This window comes from Diorhabda carinulata, chromosome X, assembly GCF_026250575.1.
Source record: "Diorhabda carinulata isolate Delta chromosome X, icDioCari1.1, whole genome shotgun sequence".
Lineage (NCBI taxonomy): Eukaryota > Metazoa > Arthropoda > Insecta > Coleoptera > Chrysomelidae > Diorhabda > Diorhabda carinulata.
Window position 1 is genome coordinate 24,879,565 of NC_079472.1, and position 21,947 is coordinate 24,901,511.

The 21,947-nt window shown below is 32.3% G+C and overlaps 1 protein-coding gene across 3 annotated transcripts in view; it reads right to left on the reverse strand.

Annotated features, from left to right (window-relative positions):
• The window catches only part of LOC130902054 (putative inorganic phosphate cotransporter), a 50,021-nt gene that overhangs the window by 15,909 nt on the left and 12,165 nt on the right, over positions 1-21,947 (reverse strand). The window contains exons 1-2 of one of the 3 annotated variants that reach the window (XM_057813857.1): positions 19,997-20,123; positions 7,610-7,813 (exon numbers count right to left, since the gene is read on the reverse strand). In XM_057813857.1, the coding sequence (XP_057669840.1) occupies positions 7,610-7,664 (55 nt within the window). In that variant the 5' untranslated portion in view covers positions 7,665-7,813; positions 19,997-20,123. Of the gene's footprint in view, positions 1-974; positions 1,108-7,609; positions 7,814-19,996; positions 20,124-21,947 lie in introns of those variants that run through there. The other 2 variants (XM_057813858.1, XM_057813859.1) reach the window with 2 other exon arrangements.

The window sequence follows — 21,947 nt, forward strand, 5'->3', positions numbered from 1 at the left end:
TTTTGATTATATAACAAAAGTTGGGCTCAACAACTCTCATGGATCGACTCAAGATATTTTGGTCAATGTTTGGAGTCTTGAGTCGATCAAAACTAAAAGTGATATCTACTCATCATTTTTTTAGTATCATTCTACAGGGTCAAACGGTCAATAAGAAGTTTCCCTTCTAGGAGCGCACTAGGAGTCCATTTAAGCCATAAAAAATTAATTCGCTTAAGGTATTGAAGGCCAACCCACCTTAGGCTTACACCAATTATATGAAAAATTGGATTAAGCATTGGCATGTTTGTATTAGCTCGAAAGGAGCCTATATTGAGTGCAATAAAAAAAATTTGTTTTAAAATATGTTGAAATGTTGTATTGTTGTTTAGTTCGGGTTAAAATTAAACACATGATAGTTTCCCATTGTACCCATTTCAAAGGGTAATTTTGAAATTACTGTTCAAATCTAATCAAAATAACAAGTGAATTGATCAAGGTACCATATTTAACGGTGCAAAATATATTATATAACACCAAGAAAGAAGAGAAAGATATCAATTACTCTGAATCAAGCATTGGTTTCCATTATAGATGTCCTCGCTTGAAAAAAAATTTGTTTGAACTACATAGAGCAAATCAGAAGAAGGATTTGCAACAAGTTTGTCAAATTAAAATGTGTGAGCTGGGTATTTGCTTCTTTTATTTAGAATGGGTTTCAAACAGTCCTGTAGAATTAATTCCAGGAACGTTTTGGGGTTGAACAAGGGGCATGGTGGAAAAATCACAAACTAAACGTTCATTATAGCTTTATAGGATAGCGGTTACTATACACAGTTCAATCGCCATCTGACTGGCGATACTGCAGATAAACTGACCACTAACGCTGAGCTTGATAAATTTTTTTAATTTAATGAAGCAAAACAGTTTATGTGAAAACCAAAATATTTGATTATTCATATCTAACTAAAAGTTGAGATTGAATTTAAGCCTACCTTTTGCCACAACCATTTTAATCACAACACGCACAATTCCAGCAAACAGTCGAATAAGTAGACTAAATGTGATAACACGATTATACTGCCTGCTTTTCGACGATATTATGATACAAAATGAGAAAATTCATCAGTTTCTAATATCACTTGTGAGTAAATATTTATATTAAAGATTAGTATGATGGAAAAAAAATGTTTTTTATCTTTTAGTAAACATCAGTCCAGTAAGAAATCTTGTAATTTTAATCAAAATATTTTCGTACTAAGGTTATCAATGTTTAAATCAGTTGTTAGAATGACCTCCTTATTGCAGTTGTACCTACGTCATTTTATAAAATTTACCGATAAAGGTATCTAGAATTTTGTATTTAGATTGTATAAAATTCAAGGACGATGGAAACTCCGAAAATTATAATTACGATTATTATAAAGAGGCATAAACTGAAGAAAAATAGACGATCCATGAATTTAAGGACATCTCATACATATTGTAATTAAGAAGCATAACTATGTATGTATGTAAATATTGGGGTATTATATACACTGTGATCCAAAGGATCTTTTGTCTTCCCTTTTCTTGCAGCGATACTGGGAACCCAGTGTTTACAGCTGATCTGTTAATCCTACTCATTACTTCTATAGTTTAAAATTGAGGTAAATTTTCTCTCAAAGCTAATTTTTTTCGATGCATCATCCTGATGCATGTCCAAAGTTTGCTCATTATTTAGGGACTCTTCGAGAGATTGTTCCTCGTGGTATTCAGACTATTTCTAGTACATCAAACCACTGCCCCATATATGATGATTGGTCTCACAATTGCCGTGTACATCCACAGTAGGATACCTCAATTCCTCCCTACGAATGGCTTTTGTGACTTTAGTCCCAGATATATCCCCTTTAAGTCTTGCCCGTCTAGCTTGATGGGCTTGAGGTTGAGTTTTCTCTTCCTAGTGAAGGAAATAAGTTAGATCCTATTCGGGTTGACGCTTAGTCTCACCGATCGACATTTTTGAACCTCTTCGAACTATGTCAAAAAGTGTATTCTCAAAGTATCCTCTCACGTAAATGACTATGCATTTCCTGGACATGGTATGCCGTAGTTTAGTCAATACGCATTAGAGTTCGGCTACTACTAAGCCCACATAAGTGTGTCTTGCCCTACTTCCATTTCTGCTGTTCTAGTAGATAGTAGTTGTGGAGGTTGTCCTATTTACTCCGAACATAACTATAGCCTCTATCTTTTTTTCCACAATATTTCATTTTTTTCAAATAAAATGTTTTATTATTTAAGGTAATTAAATTTTGTACTCTAAATTTTCTGAAGACAATCAGCTATATGCACAGGTACTCTTACATCAATAAACATCACCAGATACATACACCCTGTACACCCCATTATTCAGGATATTTGTGATTCTATTACAAGCTCTTTGCTTGTTACCGTTTCTATAATCTGGGTACCGTCTCAAAGCGGAATACTTCGGAATTAAATTGGGCAAATTAGTTGCAACACCAAAAATTTATGAAATCACGGTCTAACGATTTCAATGGCATAATAAAATTATCAGTTGCTATGTAAAGCAGACAAATGTTGAAATTTTCTGGTTTCTAATCGCTCAAAAATATTAAAATTATGAACAACTGGTCTAAATAAGTTGGAAATGAATTTGTTTAAAGTTCGGTTGGACCAAATATTATCACTTTGTAGATTGGCTTTCGAATTCGATGATTTATATAGACCGTAAAGCTCGTCCTGTTTTAATATGCTATCGAATCTTAATATTGGCGGATATGCATATTTTTTGTGACCTATTTACATTATATTTTTATAGAAACAATTTCTATAGAGGCCTTTTTGTTGATTGACGATATTCTAGAGATCTCCAGAATGCGAAAGATCTAGAATGTTATTCTAATATACACAGCCGACATTTAGCGACCGAGTGCTAGTAAACAATTTGATAGTATCGTGAATACATCGGAAAAGTGACAAGTAAATAAAAAAATAAACTAAATTATGTGGGTGATCAAAAAGTGTTCACATAAATAAAAAGAACATTGATGCACATTTATCGTTCCGTTTTTATTTGATTTATTCTATCGAAAGACTACAAATTTTCTTTCTATTTACCTGAACAATATCTAGGTACCTGTACACCTGTAGAGTTTGAACTGACCTGTTTTGTTATATCTAGACGTGGGCGAAGTCTTTCGCTCCTAAGGTCTGGCCAATAAATCTTTCTAACCAAACATTTTTTGGCTCTATATACGTATTTCTGATAGCGTAAAAATATAATATTGAAAAACTCAGAAGCATATAGATTTGAAAAAAGGTTTCATTTTGTAACTTGGGTGTTGTTGTATTTTTTACCTCTAAGTCATGCCCTTCGGCTTTTTGCTTCACTGAAGTCCACTTGTAACAATGTAAATATTAAGATTGAAGTTATAAAATTTATTTGTAACTATGAATTGAATCATCTGATTCAAAGTCATTGAAAAAACGTATACTATATCGCTGGTATATAGCAGTAAGTACTTTTTTCAGTTTCAGTATCTCAAAACTAGAATAAATAGCAGTTGGGTTCGCATGTAAGCCTTTTTTGTGAATTTTCGAAAATATGTAAGATACTATTCTATTTATTTCACATCTATTCACATTTGGAATATTTATTAAATTCGTTTTTTAGTAGATATCAATGATATATCTGGTATATTTTATATTCGAATATATTAAACAATTGTACTAATTTAATATCTGAATATAACAATTTAGATATAATTTTTGTCGCTAATTCATTTAACAATGAACTTGTATGGAAGCTATAATAGTTAAATTACACGATTTTGTTAAATTGACCATGCAAAGAAAGAATAGACGGGAACATTATGACTGTGGTTTTATTCAATAAAGGAAACGTATCAGCAAAATAAATTTTTAAAGCATAGATGTAATTAATTTCTAGTTGTAAATTTTTTTAGGAAGTGTGTAATAGAAATAATATCCTGTACGTTATTTTATGATGTAATATTTTAATTTACTTGATTATTTCCTATATTATTGTAGTCTGCTTATCTGTGAATGAGTCACACTGAAAGACTCCTGTTTGGAGCTGATAAGCTATTAGCTATGTATTAAGGGCCGAATTTAGAATCAATTCCGAATCAGTTGACAACCAATGTAGGTTCGATATGCGAACGAACAACGGACCTTCTAGTCCTCTGACAAAAATCCGACATAACTAATTTGTAATCAATTATTGAGAACAACGATGTGTCCCGCGTACACGAAACTGTTTCTATAACATTTCAGTATTGAGAAATCCTGTTTCACTGCCTTATTAGATGTGGCACAGGCCTTTGATAACGTATGGCACAAAGGATTCCTCCACAAATTGGAAATGGTTTTACCAAGACAATATTCCCTTCACATCAAGAAATTTGGCTAGTCGTTGCTATTTCAAGACACATAACTACTTGGCAATATTTTGGCTTCTTAATGATTGTGCTGACTGGCAATTCTTATTAGTAAGCTGCAACATTTTTTTTCATGCCACTTTTTACTGAATTGCTAGAATTTTGTACGTAGTTTTTAAGTTATTAGCTTCTTTTTAAGATTCACGTTGCTACTTGTTAGCAGATAACTAAATACTGATCGAAATTTTGATTGTATTCTAATGCTTCAATATAGGAGAAATCCAAGAGGAGAGCATTATATTTTAGTAACTTCTACTTTGAAAGTGTAATTTTTGAAATTAGATGCAGGTAAATAACATTTTGTACACGTTACAAGTGTAAATAAGTCGAGATACCCAATATTTGGAGGTTTAACGAAAGTGAACAGCATTTTTTTCGATTTACTGTATTATATTATCCAATTGAATGTTTATGTTTTCCATATTTATATCAGCAATAAAATATTATATTATATTATAATATTATCAAAATCTTGAAACTATGAATCAGATTTCGATTTTAATTTTCAGTCCAATCTGTCTTGGAAATCACATAAATCACCCCGAAGGCTTACATTTGAAGTGTATTTTGACCCCAGGAATTCAAATTTTCCGAAAAAATTGCGAAAAACTGTCACATTTTTAGTTTTTTTCTGTTTGTTTCGAAAAGGAAGAGGTATTCCAACAAAAGGTAGAAGCTTAGATTCAGACAATGCGTTAAGGGACAGACGTTAAGAATTGGGGATTTAATTGGCTTGCAAATGTTGTTTCTATCCTAGTTATGGTTGAATTGGATTTTTGCTACGGTAAATCCGTGGTCATATGACCTGGATACTTGTTTTTACTGGCTATGCGCTGGGAAGCAAACGACGAACATAAAAATTGGCCAATTTTCAGCGTAATCTATTCAATTTATGTTGAACGCGATGTGTTTAAACAGGTGTCAGTGCGGGCGCGAGCGTAAAATTTATAAATTGACATTAATTTTCCAACTATAACTGTATTTGATAATAAACGCGTTGGATTTGACTTCTTTGTTAATAAAATTGATTTTTTGTCTTTAATTATCTATGTTTTAAATAAATTCCATATCCAAGTTGAGCTATTGTGGTTTGTTTGTCAAATTTCGAACTATATAAAGCTTTAAGCTTTAACAATGTTCAACAGTTCGCAGTTTGTTTGTTTTCGTAGAATATTCTATCAGATTTCAATTTGGCCTTTGTAGCAGCTTTATTACACTTTTTTTTATTTTTTTCTAAGAACATGTTAAATTAGAATTAAATTAGAAAGTTTTTTGCTGCATGGTCATATGACCTGGATACCTGTTTTCATTGGCCATTTCTAAGCGCGAACTTGAACTCGAGCGCGGGCGTTTTAGTTTATAAATCATACTTCGTAACCTATTTAATTTATGTTGAACGCAAAGAAGGGTGTCAACGCGACCACGAGCGAGTATTTGATAATAAACGCGTTGGATATGACTTCGTTGTTGATAAATGTGCTAATGCTGATTTTTTGTCTCTAATTATCAATGTTTTAAATAAATTCCATATCTTAGTGAGCGATTATGGTTTGTTTGCCAAATTTCAAACATATTATATCAGATTTCAAACTTTGTCTTTGGAGCAGCTTTATTTCACTGTTCTTTATTTTTTTTTAAAGAACATGTTAAATAGCAATCAGTGAAGGCATGAACAAATAATATACACGGTTGGTAACTTTGGTTATCAGACGTGGATTGTGATAATCCTCTTTTCTTTTACCAGTAGATATTTTTTAGAAACATTGTTGTTGTTGTAATAAATCAATGAATCAACATCATTGCTCACAACTGTAATTGCACTCTCAGTTTTAGTATCAACAATTTCTACATCAGCGTTATTAGCAACATTTAAAAGGATCTTTTTTGGAGTCGGTTTCTATATGATTTTTTTCCTCCTACATTTTTCATATGATATGATTCTGTTTGTAATTTCGTTGTAATACTTATCAAAAACATTTTTGTTCCAAAATTGTCGGTGAAATATTTCTAACAACCAACCAATATCTATTATGCTGAAATAATCTTGAATTTGTATCCTAGACTGCGAAATGAATTTGAATACTTTAAAAGATTGAAACTTTGGACGTTACCTCATCAGCCTTTCTGTATCACATGAGCTTAGTGAGTAAGAAGCTAATTCACAACTGAAGGTCTCCCTTGCAAGTTGAGAAAAAAAAAGCAGTACCTCGACATGACAACTGTTTGTCTACTGAATGATAATCGTTATTTATTTGTATTCCTTTTTTGAAAGAAGCGAGAGATTTAGCTTTTGATTTTGCTGAAGATAACGTTATATTTATCTTATTTTTTCTTAAAATTGATTTCATAACATAGCGTTCTTTTTTAAATGTTATGTGACAGTTGATTTTCTCGCTACGAGCATTGTTAGCAGTAAACCTAACCTTTTTTTTAACAAATGATGTTCTTCAAGTCAAAATATGTTTTTTTCCCAAATCAGCATTATCTATAGTCAGTACAGTTTTTACCAACTTTCCCGAAAAATTTTAAATACTCAAAATCATAATTCCTAGAGCCAAAATACACTTAAAAGTGCAATTAGCAGTCAATTATTTAAAACTTATGTCTTCACAGAGAATTGGAGGTTATAAATAAAATTGTTTCACAAAACTACTTGTATGTTTTTCAAACATTAATTGAAGTTTTTTAGAAAATTTTCCAGTTATATACCGTTTCTGAATAACAAAAAAGTCTTTGTCATTCCATGCGAGTTCCTTAGGAAATACCCTACTTCATATTTGAGATAATTTATACCGTTATCAGTGATGTTTTCAAAAGTATCTATTTTTAATGACAAACTGTCAACATCAAAAACAGATACTAAATGTAGTAAAATGATTAATAGATGGATTTTTACTAGTGAAATTATTTGTTTTATAAGTAAAATACATGGTTGAGGAATGTCATTTAAAAATAAGTAAGATATATGTAAAATTGTGAATTATCTTTCAATACTAATGATTTAGAATTTCTTTTGGTAGTGGTTATATTTTCAAACTATTTTTAACATAGAGGTTGTGGTATCATAAAGGACGAATATTGGTCACGTTGGAACGGATTAAATCTGTATATATATATAGTAGTCGAAATTATTTTTTTCTAATAAAGAAAATAGTACTCACTTGGTGTTTGCGATTGTACTCTTTCTAACGTATCAAATTTCTCTATTTGAACCATGTTGGAATTCTTAAGAAAACTTCTAATAATATTCTTCTTCAATTCAGTGATTCTGTTGCTGGATACTTTTTGCTGTCTCCGGAAATAAACTTTACTTTACTTCATCATGATTTCTCTTCACGTTTCAATGAATGAGTTATCAACAACAACTGTAAAACAATTTTTAAGATCAACAACTTTATAGATAAACTCGTAAGTACTAAATATATACTATAATGATAAAATTACATCGAGGGTCGCCGTTTCGTCATAAGATTAGTTAAGATAATTCAAGTTTTAATGTAATGTGAACGACGAGAAAAAATATCACGAGTCGGTAGCAAACAGTTGATACCGTATGTCCCGGCGCCAAAAAATTGCTTAAAATGATGCAATTCTAGCGACTGGTATTGCAAACAACATTTTTGGTGCTCACGTTTTGATATAGTCGTATAGAAAAGAAGGAAATAAAAAAAATAGCAGAAGAAAACGATCAATCAATGGATAGGCATATATAATGTAAAAAAAAACAATAGTGATTAAATAAAGTTAGTAAATAAGGTTAGTAAATAAGTGAGAATCTATCAAAAGGAAAACGTACAATGAAGTGAAATAGTAAAAATGTCGACACAGAAAAAAATGAAAGAAAAAACATTGAAAGCTTTAGGATTCAATTGACAATGCTAAGTGTATACTAAAAATAGAAATAAATACCTTCAGGGAAGAGATCAAATTTTTGCTCTAAATTATTTTAATTTTTATTCAAATGTTTCCTCAATGCGGCTCTGCCTATAGTGTAATCAAATCGTGCATTAAGTTTTTGTTGGTCGCCAACAAATTTAATGACGTAAATTAGTGGAATACCATTCAATGATACGTCAGTTTATTCAAAAGAATTTGTTTGTTCTGATAATTATATTTCATAAATTTCGCAAATAATATAATGTGAAAATGGCTATACCTAAAAAATTGATGATTATGAGGTGTCAGAGTGTAGTATTCCACCTGTGCCAGTTGTCAACCAGGTTTGCATTTGCATTTTTATTTGGGATCTAAAGCTATGTCATGTAAAATATGCTAATTCTAATCAATTTTTTCTAAACACTCTTCATCCTTATAATTTTTTGAAAAATTTCATTCCAGAACTCCAATTTTAACGTAGAATGGAGTATTGTTTTCACATCACAATCAGTCATAATCCATAACAGTTATATGGCTACTAATAAAAGTTATGGTACTGACATGAGTATTATAACACAGCACCTGCCATAATGGGTAATACATTATTACATAATTACACTGTTTAACACCTGTTTCGATAAATCGTCTCCAGAGACTGTAGGTGAACCCTATCTCTACAGTAATGGTTATCTATGATCTGAGTTTCATATAAAATTTAATATTTCAAAAATATCTTTACACAAATTTTTAGTATTCTAATTCTAAAATTAATTTTTTACAAATTATTATACATTGAAAGTTAATTGTGTATGAAAAGCTACTTTTAAATTCTATTGAAAAACCATCATCGATTTAACATTTTTCCATGTTATTACTGCCTGTTATAGTAGGTTCGTTCCAACCCATATATGTAATACTCCTTTATGGACAGTTCTTATGGGCAAAAACGTCCCTACGTTACGCTGCCGACAGTATTCATTATCTCTTTCGTTCGATTTATCGTTATCTAAATTGCGCATGCTTTATGTGCGCAGAACTAACTGAAGCGCTCGGAGGGGAGAGAGAACGATACACTATTTGTTTCACTTAGTCGGAACAGCTTCCACTTAAAGAAACTGTCCATATATGAGTTTTGTTATAAACCGTTTCCGGGACGGTCTTTTCAATACTTAGTTGATAGCAAATACTGTGACAAGAACCGTGCATAGCCGGAGATTGCGCAAAAAATATCTATAAACGTTTCCGATAACCGTTCCAAGAACGGTCCCGACTAGCAGGTTGGAACAAACCTAGTATATCAAGTCTCTATATCAAGATATAAAAAGGTCAGATATATTTTCCAAAATTGCTAAACACTACATTATTGTTCGATTTTGTTAAGTAAACTGTTAGAATGTAACGTAGATAATTTGGAAATTAATTAATTAGCAATATTTTGGGAAGGAACAAGACGAGACTTAAAATTTGAAGGTGAATACAACTAAAAAAATGGCGTTTATATTATATTTTTTATTTTATTGATCATCTTTGGTAATCAGTTTTTCATAATTCAATCTAATTAGGAACATATATTATATAATAAAATCAAAAAGTAGAAAAAGTCAAATCGCCCTATCTTCCCTCTCTCGAGTAAGATGGAGTACCCTAAAGAGCAAGAAAAAGATTCAATTATTTTTATTGACAAAATTCACACATAAACGCTCGTCTTCATCTTAACAATTCAAATAACGACCTTCACAATTCAACAAGTTAACTTTTTTTCTGTTTGGTCACTGTTTTTTTTTGTTTTTCCATTTCATCTCTCTTTTTTATTTTACCTTTAGCTTATCTTACTCCGCTAGTTTCTTTCTTTTAATCGTCTCTTCCAACTCATGCATTATTTGCAGGAGACTGGCTACAGAAAATTCTCTGTATTTTTAGAGTACTTGGTGTTTTACATATTTCGTTGTTATCAGACCAACTTGAACAACCAGGTTTAAAGGTTGATATTGCATAAAATATGAGAGGGCTATCGATACTTATAGGTGAACTCTTAACCTTAGAAGTGGTCAGATAAAATCTTGTAATCGGCTCTTTTTCAACCACAGCAAGTGGCAATCTTGCTGGTCTAAACGTAGTTGTCGCAATAGTAGGTACATCCGGTATGTTAGCCAGCTCTATTGTATACTGAGTACGTAAAGATATTACAGGATGGGTTTCAGATATTGTTTCACTGGAGATTGCCAGAGGAATATTTGTCTTCAACGAAGCAACAAAATCACTTTCTAAAACCTTTCTTTCTAAAAACCGTTCTGTCATATGTGTATCTGATTGAACTGAGAACTTAACCACTAAAAATAATGTTCTCAAACAAACAAGTGTTCACCTGCGAGCTTAATCTTTGATCAATATGAATAAATTTATTTATAATTTGGAATATTGTTATTTCCAGAGATTAGACATTCCAAATCATGGCAAAAAATTCGAAGAAAACCGCCGAATACTTTGTTCAATTTTACAACTTAAAAACGTGGTGATGTCGTCCAGTGACGCTGTGTTAGGTGCAAAAACGATTGTGATTGGTCAATTGGTATTTGATTTAAGACAACAAGCTGGGTACTGATATAGAGGAAGAAATAAAGTGGTATGATTAAATAATTTGCATGGCACAAACCAAGTCGCTATATTTTATCAGTAAAATGATTCCGTTTCCACCAGTGTGGCCGTGACTTTTCTGTTTCCACACATATATAGCAGTAGTTAATTTAATTTGAGTTAAATTTCTCTTTATGATAATAATCAATGAAAAACCTGTAAGTGTGTCTAACAAAAAATATTGAATAACAAAAATATGTTTAACATTGAACTGAAAAACCAACATCTGATCCAATACGTTTTTTACAGTAAAAGCTCATCTCATACTTTCAGAAAATTATATTGAGAGTTTTGTATGCAAGTTATTTTCAATTTTCTATATTATTTTTATCTTTTATCTATCTTTACAATGACTTTCGATGGATTATATCAAGCACATGACTGAAAATAATTATGACATAACTTTTTAAAATGAAATTCCGCTTCTAATAAATCCAGAAGAGCGGCCGCTCGTGGTAAAAATTTTTGTTAAATTTCCACGGATTTCATCGTCTTCCGTGCTGTGATCATAAATTACTGGAACAGTTGCCAAACAAGTAAAATATGAATTACCAAGCATTATTTAACGTCTTTACCGAGTTCTTTACTATAATGTACTCCTATTGTCGTGATTCGCAATTTGACATTCCCGATGACATGAGTTATTTCAACAGATTCAACCCCAGTAACATGACCATGTTGATAGATTGTTCTAGTTTTGCCAAAAAAGGAATATGCGATAATTAGGTATCACTTTTATCTTGTCCGCGAAGAGCTTATTCATACAAATCATAATTTTTGACAATGTATACCAATTCTTTCACACATTTTCATTATTCCTCTATATTCAACACAGAAGCGGTCATGATATTGATGACTTTTTTTACCTTCAAACTTAAAGACTGCTGAACCTTACTTTTGTCCAAGCTTTATCGCCACCTAAAAGTATGCAAGAAGATGGTTACAACCATAAATATAATCATTTTTGGCATATATTGAGTATATTTTTTTTAAATAAGTAATTGAAAATTTATTATTAATATGCTTTGTAATTATAATTTTTTTATTTCGTAATTTTTTAAAGAGCTTATGCACTATAGTCCAGAAACCAAGAAAAAAAATTGTTTTGCACAAGAGCGGCTATGGCAACTGGGAAAAACTCCCCTTAAAATTATTTTGTCAATAACGTGGAAGGGCTTGAAAATTTCAATACAATGCATATGATCAAACTTGTAGAACCACCAAAAGTGGTTTCAAGTTGTTATTCAAAGCTGAAATAATCTTGTTTGATAAATGATTACCGTATTATTTTGACAAGCAGTTTGTTCCTGGATTCAGTAGGAGAAAATTGAACAAATGAGAAATAAAATTCATTCCCACCTTGTCTTTGACCAAATTCAATCACATTTCTGAACACGTTGTTTTTAAGTTTGTTCATTTTTTCTGATTGATGTATTTGCGATTTACGTAAAAGTATCAAAGTGCAGATTCCTGAAAAAGGCCACTTGTCATTCTAGTCCCAAGATTCTGTTCCCTCAGGATATGCGTCCAAAAATATGCGATTAGAAAGTTTCCATACCTTCATCAAAGTGAAAACTCATATCAGAGCCTGCTCTCTTTTTCACAGATTTTTTTCTTGGTAATCTCAGGTCAATTTTATTTTGAAATCCCAAGCGACGATTTCTCGCTGAACACGGTGAACGAATTGACATGTTGGTATTTGAATAATTGAATAAATATGATGTCCTTCGGGTGATTACATACCATCATTTAATAAATCAACACATCTTCAGCGATTTTGGTTTGTACTAAGGATTTTTTTCCTTCTTTTTCACTTATTCCAATTTCCTATAAACTTTACTAGACCTATAGGTATATATATTATTTCATCGTTTCTTCCCCTTTTAAGAAATTTATTTCATTGGAACTATAAAAGATTATGTTGCAATATTTTGGAATGCTACTAGGTTATAAATAAATAACTCGAACTGTCAAAGCTGTTTTCAGAATCGTGTAGCAAATACACAAATATCAATTGTGTATAACCGGTGAATAAACTTAATAACAATCATTATTATTAAAATCTGAGTTCAGTCTACTCAAATCACTAATCCACACAGTTTCAACCCAATTAACTTGAGCATGAGCATCACAATTCTCGCACCAGGGATACATTACTGAAAAACAACACTTCAAGGGCACGTATCTCCAAAATGGACTATACATTGTATCGAAATTTTCAAACCCATCCACGTTATTGACGAAATTTCAATTTTTTTATTAATTTCATATTTCTTAGACCATTTGATGTTTATGCTTCTAAATGATCTTAGGTCTCTTCTAATTTAGAATTAGTTTCTTTTATAATTTTTTAAAGACAGATGAAAATTTTAAAAAATTCGAAAACTACTTGTGTACCAAAAATCATTACTATTGGTTTTAAAGGCCGGTTTTGGTAAAATTTTGGCTACAGCAACTGTACTTCTAGCCGTCCTGTGTAATGACTATAGTTTTGACTAAAAAAGACATTACAAGACGCAGAGAAGAGAAAATATTTGTTTCAATGATAATAATTTCAAATAAATACCAAAGAACAAAAAATTTACAAAGAAACAACTAGAAAAATTGAAGAATTTCTAATATTAATTTAACAAGTACGAGGTCTGGCTATTAATTAATGAGACTACGCGCCTAGAGGGTGGGGTAAAGAACGAGTAGTGCGTTAGGTATCTAGATATCTTGTCTAGGCATATCCCAAAACACATTTACGTCAATACGTGTTTTTTTCTCGTGCCGAAAACCATGTGTGAAGAAAAACAGAAGCAACGTATCAATCTCAAATATCTGACTGAGTGCTATAAATTATTGCAAGAGGCCTATGGGGACAATTCTCTATCTCGTGCGCGTATTTTTAAGTGGTATAAGCGCTTTAGTAAGGTCCGAGAGAGCACTGAAGATGACCAGCACCCAGGTCGCTCTGTGACTGTTTCAACTCCGGATATAGTGACCAAAATCAACCAAATTGTGGGTGCAGATCGTCGATGGGCTGACCAAAAGTATTGATGATTTGTATCGGAGGATATTCTTCATTGTAGTATCGAATTGGAACGGTAAATCTACTATTCCCGAAACAACTAGAAATTGTACTCTCTGTAATCTTACTCCATTCTTTTGTTTTCATACAAATTGCATCCAAGATATTCATGTGTATTGGTAAATAGTTTTCCATATTTCTAAGAAACTGTTAAACAACCTTCTACCTCCATTTTACTTTGAAACTTAGTATGAGATGTCCGAATCAAGTAGTTGCAGTTTGAGACCAAGAGAGCAAATCAAAATTCAAGGCAATGTTGATCGTTTTTATCGACATTAACGGTATCGTGATGACTGAATGGGTTCCAGAGGGTCAGACTGTCAACCAGACTTACTATTTATCAGTATTGGAAACACCGCAAGAACGAGTTCGTAAAAAACGGCCCATAGACCCATAGTTCAGGAACAACTCGATAATTTTGCACCAGGTCAACGCACCTGTCCATAACGCTCTATCTGTGAAGCAGTATTTGGCAAGTGAGATCATTCCAGTGCTCGAATATCCGCCGTACTCAGCAGATTTGGTACCGTGGGACTTTTTTTGTTTCCGAAAATAAAATCTGCTTTGGAAAATATCCGATTTGAGTCGATGGGCGACAAAGCTCCTAAAGGCACTCACCAAAGAAGACTTCCAGCACTATTTCGATCAATGAAAAAAACGTATGGAATGGTGTGTGGCGAGGGGACGGGAGTATATTGAAGGAAAGCATTCGAACGTGGAATAATTTTAATAATAAAACCATTTTCCGTAAACAGTCTTGTCATTTAATAGCCAGACCTCGTATGTCATAATGCAAATTTAAATTCAATAAATATTCTATGAAATTTTTACTTTAACAATTAAACCCACAAAAATTTCATAAATCGATTGAATAATTAGTATACAACCCACTATAAATCACTTTGCATTTTGTGTTTACTAACAAAACTGAATTATTTCTGTGCATCGATCTTAACCAAGATGTACGCAAACACTTTTTTCTATAAACATTAATTGCACGCGGCTTTCTTGGATCTGGCAATATGCAGTTTAAGAAAACACGGGTATATCTTTGCTATTCAATGTATAAATACACCAGTAAAAAACACACAACGGCAAAACTCTTGGACCTCACACATTTAATACAATGGAATTGAACAAAATTTTCTGAACCACGTTATTATATTTCAGTTATTATTAAATAATCAAAAGTACGAAAAATTTGAGAATAAAATTTTGAATTTTCAATAGACTGAGTAATCGGTCTCATGATATTTTCAAGATGAATCATTCCTGTCAATAATACAGGGTGCGGCAGCATAACTTCCTTTTTTAAAAAGTTCGCCATTTAGTCGGTAGATGTCGTAACGGAGTGCTAGTGGTCTCGTTCGAGAGGGGGGACTATAAAGTTTTGTCCCGGCACAGTTCAGTCGCCATCATGCGTTGGAACAGTGAGGAGCGTGCGTTTGCCGTTGAGGTTTACTTTTCGAGCGGATGTTCTGTGATCGCAACCCAGCGCGCCTTTCGGAATCGCTTTAATTTAGCCCCCTTGGCCCCTGTCCCGGACCGGAAATCAATTGTTACGTGGGTCACTACGTTCAGACAAACTGCAAGTGTGACAAGACGAAGAACTGGAGTCCCTCGGCCCATTAGATCACCGGAGAACATTGAGTTAGTTAGAACTTCAGTGTTGCGATCACCACGGCGTTCTGCGCGCAAACATGCGTCTGCCCTTGGACTTTCCGATCGTTCTGTGAGGAGAATACTTCATGATGATCTTCATTTTCATCCATACAAGATGGCAATTGTGCAGGAACTTTCTGAACGTGACTTCAATTCTCGGAGGAACGCGTGTGAGGTTTTTCTGGAAGTCGTTCCTGAGGACGCTATTGTTTTTTTTAGTGATGAAGCCCATTTTCATTTGTGTGGATCCGTAAACAAACAAAACATGCGCTACTGGGCTGATACCAATCTTCGACAATTGCATCAACGGCCTTTGCATTCACCTAAAGTCACAGTGTGGTGTGCAATTTACTCACGTGGAATTATTGGTCCCTGGTTCTTTGAGGAAAATGAAGTCACAGTGACAGTGAATTCGCACCGGTATGTAAACATGTTACAGGAATTTTTTTTCCCACGGCTAGATGAGTTGGACTTAGGGGACACTTGGTTCCAACAAGACGGAGCAACGGCACACACTTCAAGAACATCGATGGCTGTTTTGAGGGAACACTTCCCAGAGCGCCTTATCTCAATTAGGGGCGATTTGGAGTGGCCAGCCCGCTTTCCCGATTTGACCCCTTGTGATTATTTCCTATGGGGTTTTTTGAAATCCCGTGTGTATGTGAACCGTCCAAGGACCCTACAAGATTTGAAGACGAACATCCAGGAAGAAATTGCCAACATAACGCCTGCTATGCTGGCAAGAGTCATGACAAACGCCAGAAATCGGTTTACTCAGTGTATGGAGAATGGGGGACGTCACCTAACTGATTTGATCTTCAAAACTCAGTAAAACAAAACTTTATGTATGTGCCTGTATTATAAAAAATGAATAAAAATTTTCTGATTCATACAATAAGTTTTATTAACTTTTGAAAAAAGGAAGTTATGCTGCCGCACCCTGTACTTGCGTTCCCTCCCTGAAAAGGAGCAAGAGTTTTAGCTACTTCTCTTTATACGTCTAGAGGCACCTATTGATCCGAATCTGGAATCACCAGAAAAACGATTCTCCACTTAAATAAGTCAAGTATGTGTTCTTTAGTCCAATACTGGCTATGTGTTGACTAGTGAATCAAGATACCTAGAATCAAGATACGTAGAACCATACGAAATTGATTACGTAGTGATCCTCTTTTGCACTTCATAGGATTAGATCTAATATATTAGAAATACATATATTTATATTTGGCAACTTGTATTTTATCTGTCAGCGATTTATGGAGGTTGTTAAAAACATTGGGATCCCAAATAAGATCAAAATATATGGAAATTATTTGTCTAGGAAGTCCTAAACTGATGATTTTGTTGGAGGGTGAAATTTCTAGGCATATAACTATACAAAATTTATCCACCTTTTTATATATTGTAGAAAAATCGAACATCGCAAATTTTAAAAGTCTGGATCCAAACAAATAACTATCTTTGTATCGTTCACCTCCCTTAATCCTCTTAATTTATGAAAATGAATAAAGGATCAACTTCAATCTTGTATCCCTCTTACTAAAATTGATTTTTTGTAATCTGGATAATGAAATAGTCCAACTTTCTACGCCACATAATAGGATACGGATTACCTACTAGCGGTTATGAATTAATGTGGATGTTATTGTTGATATACTGTAATTATAGGTTATTGACACATTTTATTATATAATTTTTAAATCAAAACAGCAAATTAATTGAACATTTTCTTTATTCTGTCAAATAAAATCAATAAGATATTCTCTACGTTAATAAATTATGTATTCCATAATTCCATAAAATAATTACGTCAATAGCAATTATTTGAATTTGATCGTTCGAATCTCGTGATCCATTAAAAATTATCTTTAATACAAATCGACATTTTTGAATTAAAAGATCTCACTAATCGATAGTACTATTAATTAGATGAAAGATAATATGTACAATGTGATAATAATTCATGAAAAATATGACTATGTAACTTTTAAAAATGTGACGTAGTAACTGCTGAATCTCTTCCATGTTTCATTGAAACATCATGCATACTTCGCCCATAAAACATTGATGAATAAAGCGGGCTTCAAAACATGGAGGTATTTCAAACAGTAGTGACCAAACAAAATAGCTTTTCACAACCCCGAAACTGACTTTGCAGTGAAAGTGAAAGTTAAGTCAGCTTTGTAAGAAATCCGATTATAAATTCATGTAATTTCACCCCAATCCGAGCGAAATATTTATTCTGAACGATTCCACTCACCCACCACTAAACTTACAGTTTGAATTATTATTATAAAAAAATAGGAAACGTCCACAAATAAATCTATAAGTTCTACAATTCTGTTTCAATCTTTTTTTGTTTATGTTATGAATTGTACTATGTTTAGAATATTTTGAGGAAGCTGGTGGTTGTTAAATTGAAAAATCTGAAAATATTTTGATGTATATATTATGCTACATGTTTAAAACATTCTTAGAAAACGTTAATATATTTTTTTACAAACGTCAATAAAAACTTGAGGCATGTCTTTCGATTGTATAAAAGTTAGTATAGTGATAGTGAAAAATGCCGTTAGGAAAATCAATAAAAGATCGATCAAAACCTTCGTCGATAAAATTAGGATTTTCCAAGTAGGTGGATTGACAGTAGAAGTACGATTGAAAGGTCACTAGAGGTACACGATACATCGATGATATATAGTACATAAAAATCGATATCGAAATCTAAACATAGATGTAACATCTCTCTTCATGAACGATGTTGTATAAACATACTTAACAGATCACTTAAAAAGTCGTCTAACTAATTAAGAAAAACAATTTTTTTTTAAATCGATTTTATTCTCGATGCTGTGCCTATAGAAGGATTTCACTTTTGTCTCAAAAAAAATTCAGTTTTAGCAATTGCTTCTTCATTCGAGCCGAATTTCTTACCGGCGATAATTTTTTTGTGATCAACGAATAGCTAGCAGTCACTAGTGGCCAGATATCGACTATACGGTGGATAAGGAAGCAATTCGGAGTGTAACTCGTTCAATTTAACAATCTTTGTCATAAACTTGTGAATCGATGCATTATCTTGGTGAAATAGTAGTTTTCATACGATCCAAAAATGATATGCAGTATTCGCTATTGATTTTACTGAAGCCATAATCTTCCCATATGACTATTGTGCCTTTGGACGCTTCGAACGTGGTTCACCAGCTGCAGTACTCTCAGATGATGATCCTTTTGATTCCGGAGTGAAGTGATGCATCCATGTTTCATCCATTGTTACATATCGACTTAAAAAAATCTGATTTATTACGTGTAAACATGGCAAAACACTACTCTGAATCATTTACGGCCCCAGCTGTATCACGCAATTTCAATTTATGATTAGATATAACCAATTTGTGGACTTTTTGGTAGTTTTTCAGTAACCACCTCAATTAGACAACCAGAACGTTCACCATCATCGGTGTCTGTACGACCATGTTTAAATTCAGCAAACCAATAAGAAATGGTTCTTTTCGATGGAGCAGAGTCGAGATAACACTTTTGAAGCCATCGCATAATATTTTAAAAGTTGACAATTGCAGCGCCATCTGTGTTTCAGGTACACCACTTATTGAGTAATGTAATATATCTCTCTTAGTCACAAGGGCAGATTGTTCTAAGTAGTGTCTCGTTCGCTCTGCAATACAAACGCGCTCAAAACTTATATTGAAACGAGTGCTAAGGAATCTCCTGACGAATCGGAAAAAATCGATAATAATGAAAGTTATATTGACTCACAATAATATGAAAAATAATACGAGAAATAAAACTAAAGCAGTGACAGAATTTCAAATGTTTCTGTCATCTACTATTACTTCTATAAAGGGGAATACATTGGAGATGTGGAATGACACGGGCTTATTTCTTCGACAATTTGTTCAAACGCAAAAGTGTATTGATCTTAATAGAGAATATTTTGAAAAACAATAAAACCATATATAATTATAAATATTTGTTTTTATTTGTCTATCTCAAAACTTGAGTAGCCACCGTTGTATTTTATTGCTACTGTATTTTTGTTTTTTCTAAATTCTAGGTGAGAAATTTTGAATACATCAGAATTTGACAGATACGACTAAAAATTTTGTACTCATAGATAGATAAACTATGACAAGAGATTTTATTATTACAATAATTTATCATAAAATAGCAGTTAGAAATAACAATTTACGTTGCTTTTGCACCTATTATGAAACTTTACAAGCTCGCAAAATAAAATTAAATATATATGAATCTTTATAAAAATATGTAATTCATAACTCACTCTGAAATCATTTAAAACGTATCAGCTAACAATGATCATTTCAAGTATCACTATATGTAGAATAAAAATTGAAATAGATTGTCTAAATTAGAATTAACTATTGTGTTCGTCGGCCGTAATTAGTTGGAACCTACACTTCATTTAAAAATAAACATGTTATGCAAATTTGTCACGCACAAATGAAATATTCAACATAAAAAACTTAGTGCCAAATCAACTATCGAAGCGTAAATTATAGTTGTTTTAAGTATAAATGTATATAAAAAGTTCAAGTGAATTTTGATTTGAAAAAAGGTCAAACTAATATTCCAAAAACGGATTGAGAGAGGCTAGTTCAGTTGTCAGAAGTCAAACTAGTTAGAAATCTAGAACGTGCCACAGCAGAGAGTAAATTATGTGTTAAATGATTAGCTACAATACTGCAGTAATCAGTACTGTGAAATTTGGTAAACTCACACCCTAAATCATTCTATTTGACAAATGACCAAAATCAATTTACGATCAATTTCTAACGTTTGCGATGAATTCCATCAGCCTCAGATCTTGAAACAGAAAAATGCCGACCCTTTCACTTATATTTTCAGCTGATTGTGTTAACTACCGATATCCATCCTGAGATTATGAGACTAGTTCATAGAAAAAAATTTCGGATGTTGTAGGGAGCGCGTAGAAGAATTGCGGAGCAATACGAATATATGTGAAGGCAACATGCATATAAATCCGTCGCAATTCTTTAGCCTTTTATATATTTTTATATATTATCAAATATAAGTGAAATTTGCTTGAGCAGCAAACGTAGAGTTCTTGGTAACGAACTCATTCGTTTTTGCAATCTTGGCCTGTACTCCTTCATAGGTTCCTACCATATTAGACCTATTACAATAAGATTTGACACGATAAGATTTAAGCTATGATCGGTCTATTTTTCTATAATATGTTGACAATGTACACTTCTGTTAATTGACATAGTCTTGAGACCGATTTTTTCAATTAGTAATTTTATACTTACGCAGTCCCCTCGTTTTTTGGCTCTAGAAAATCGAAAAATCATCAAATTTTCGAGGAATTTTTTTAAATATTCGTTTTTACGGCGGATTTACGAAAAAAAATTAAAACTTATATTGGTTTCAGGGCTTTAAATGTTCATGAAAAACTTTTTCCAAATAATCAAATGGAGTTGTTACATTTTTTTCATAATCTACACAAAAAACGATCAAATTGAAAAAAAATTACACAAAAATGTTGATTTATCATGTTTTTATAATTGAAAATAATAAAAAGTCTCTTAAAATTTATCTTTTCTCACATATAATCGTTTGTACCTTTCTTATTAAGTAATAATTTAAGTTATATGAACAAAAACATTCTTAAAATCATTTATTATAATCAAGTGTACAATATTAAAAGTTAACTTTGAAAAATTGAAAATTTTAACCATTAAAAAAATGGTATCTTACACTAAGATTGACTGTTAGAGATAAAAAATGAATAAACGAACATTTTTCAATTTTTTTTCCAAAATGTTCGTTTTTTTTTGTATAGATTCACAAAAAATATTATATGAACTGCGTTTAATGCTTTGTAAAAAAGTTATGAACGAATAAATGCGTTTATGATCACATTTAAAGTCATAAAAATCATAAAACTATACGAAATCTCCAGGTGAGATATTTTTTATAATAAATCCGCCGTAAAAACGAAGATTTAAAAAAAATTCATCCAAATCGGATGAGTTTTCGATTTTCTAGCGCCAAAAAACGAGGGGACGGCGAAAGTATAAAATTACCTAGCAATTTTGTAGTCAGTCATTTTGTAAAGTCACTTGACATTTACAAACAAAATTTCATTATACTTTATTTAAAACCTTTCAAGTCCAACCGACTCGGGTAAATCGTTACCATTCAAAGCCATTACAAGGTATGCTTCAGAAGGTATATTTTTTTTTCTGAAG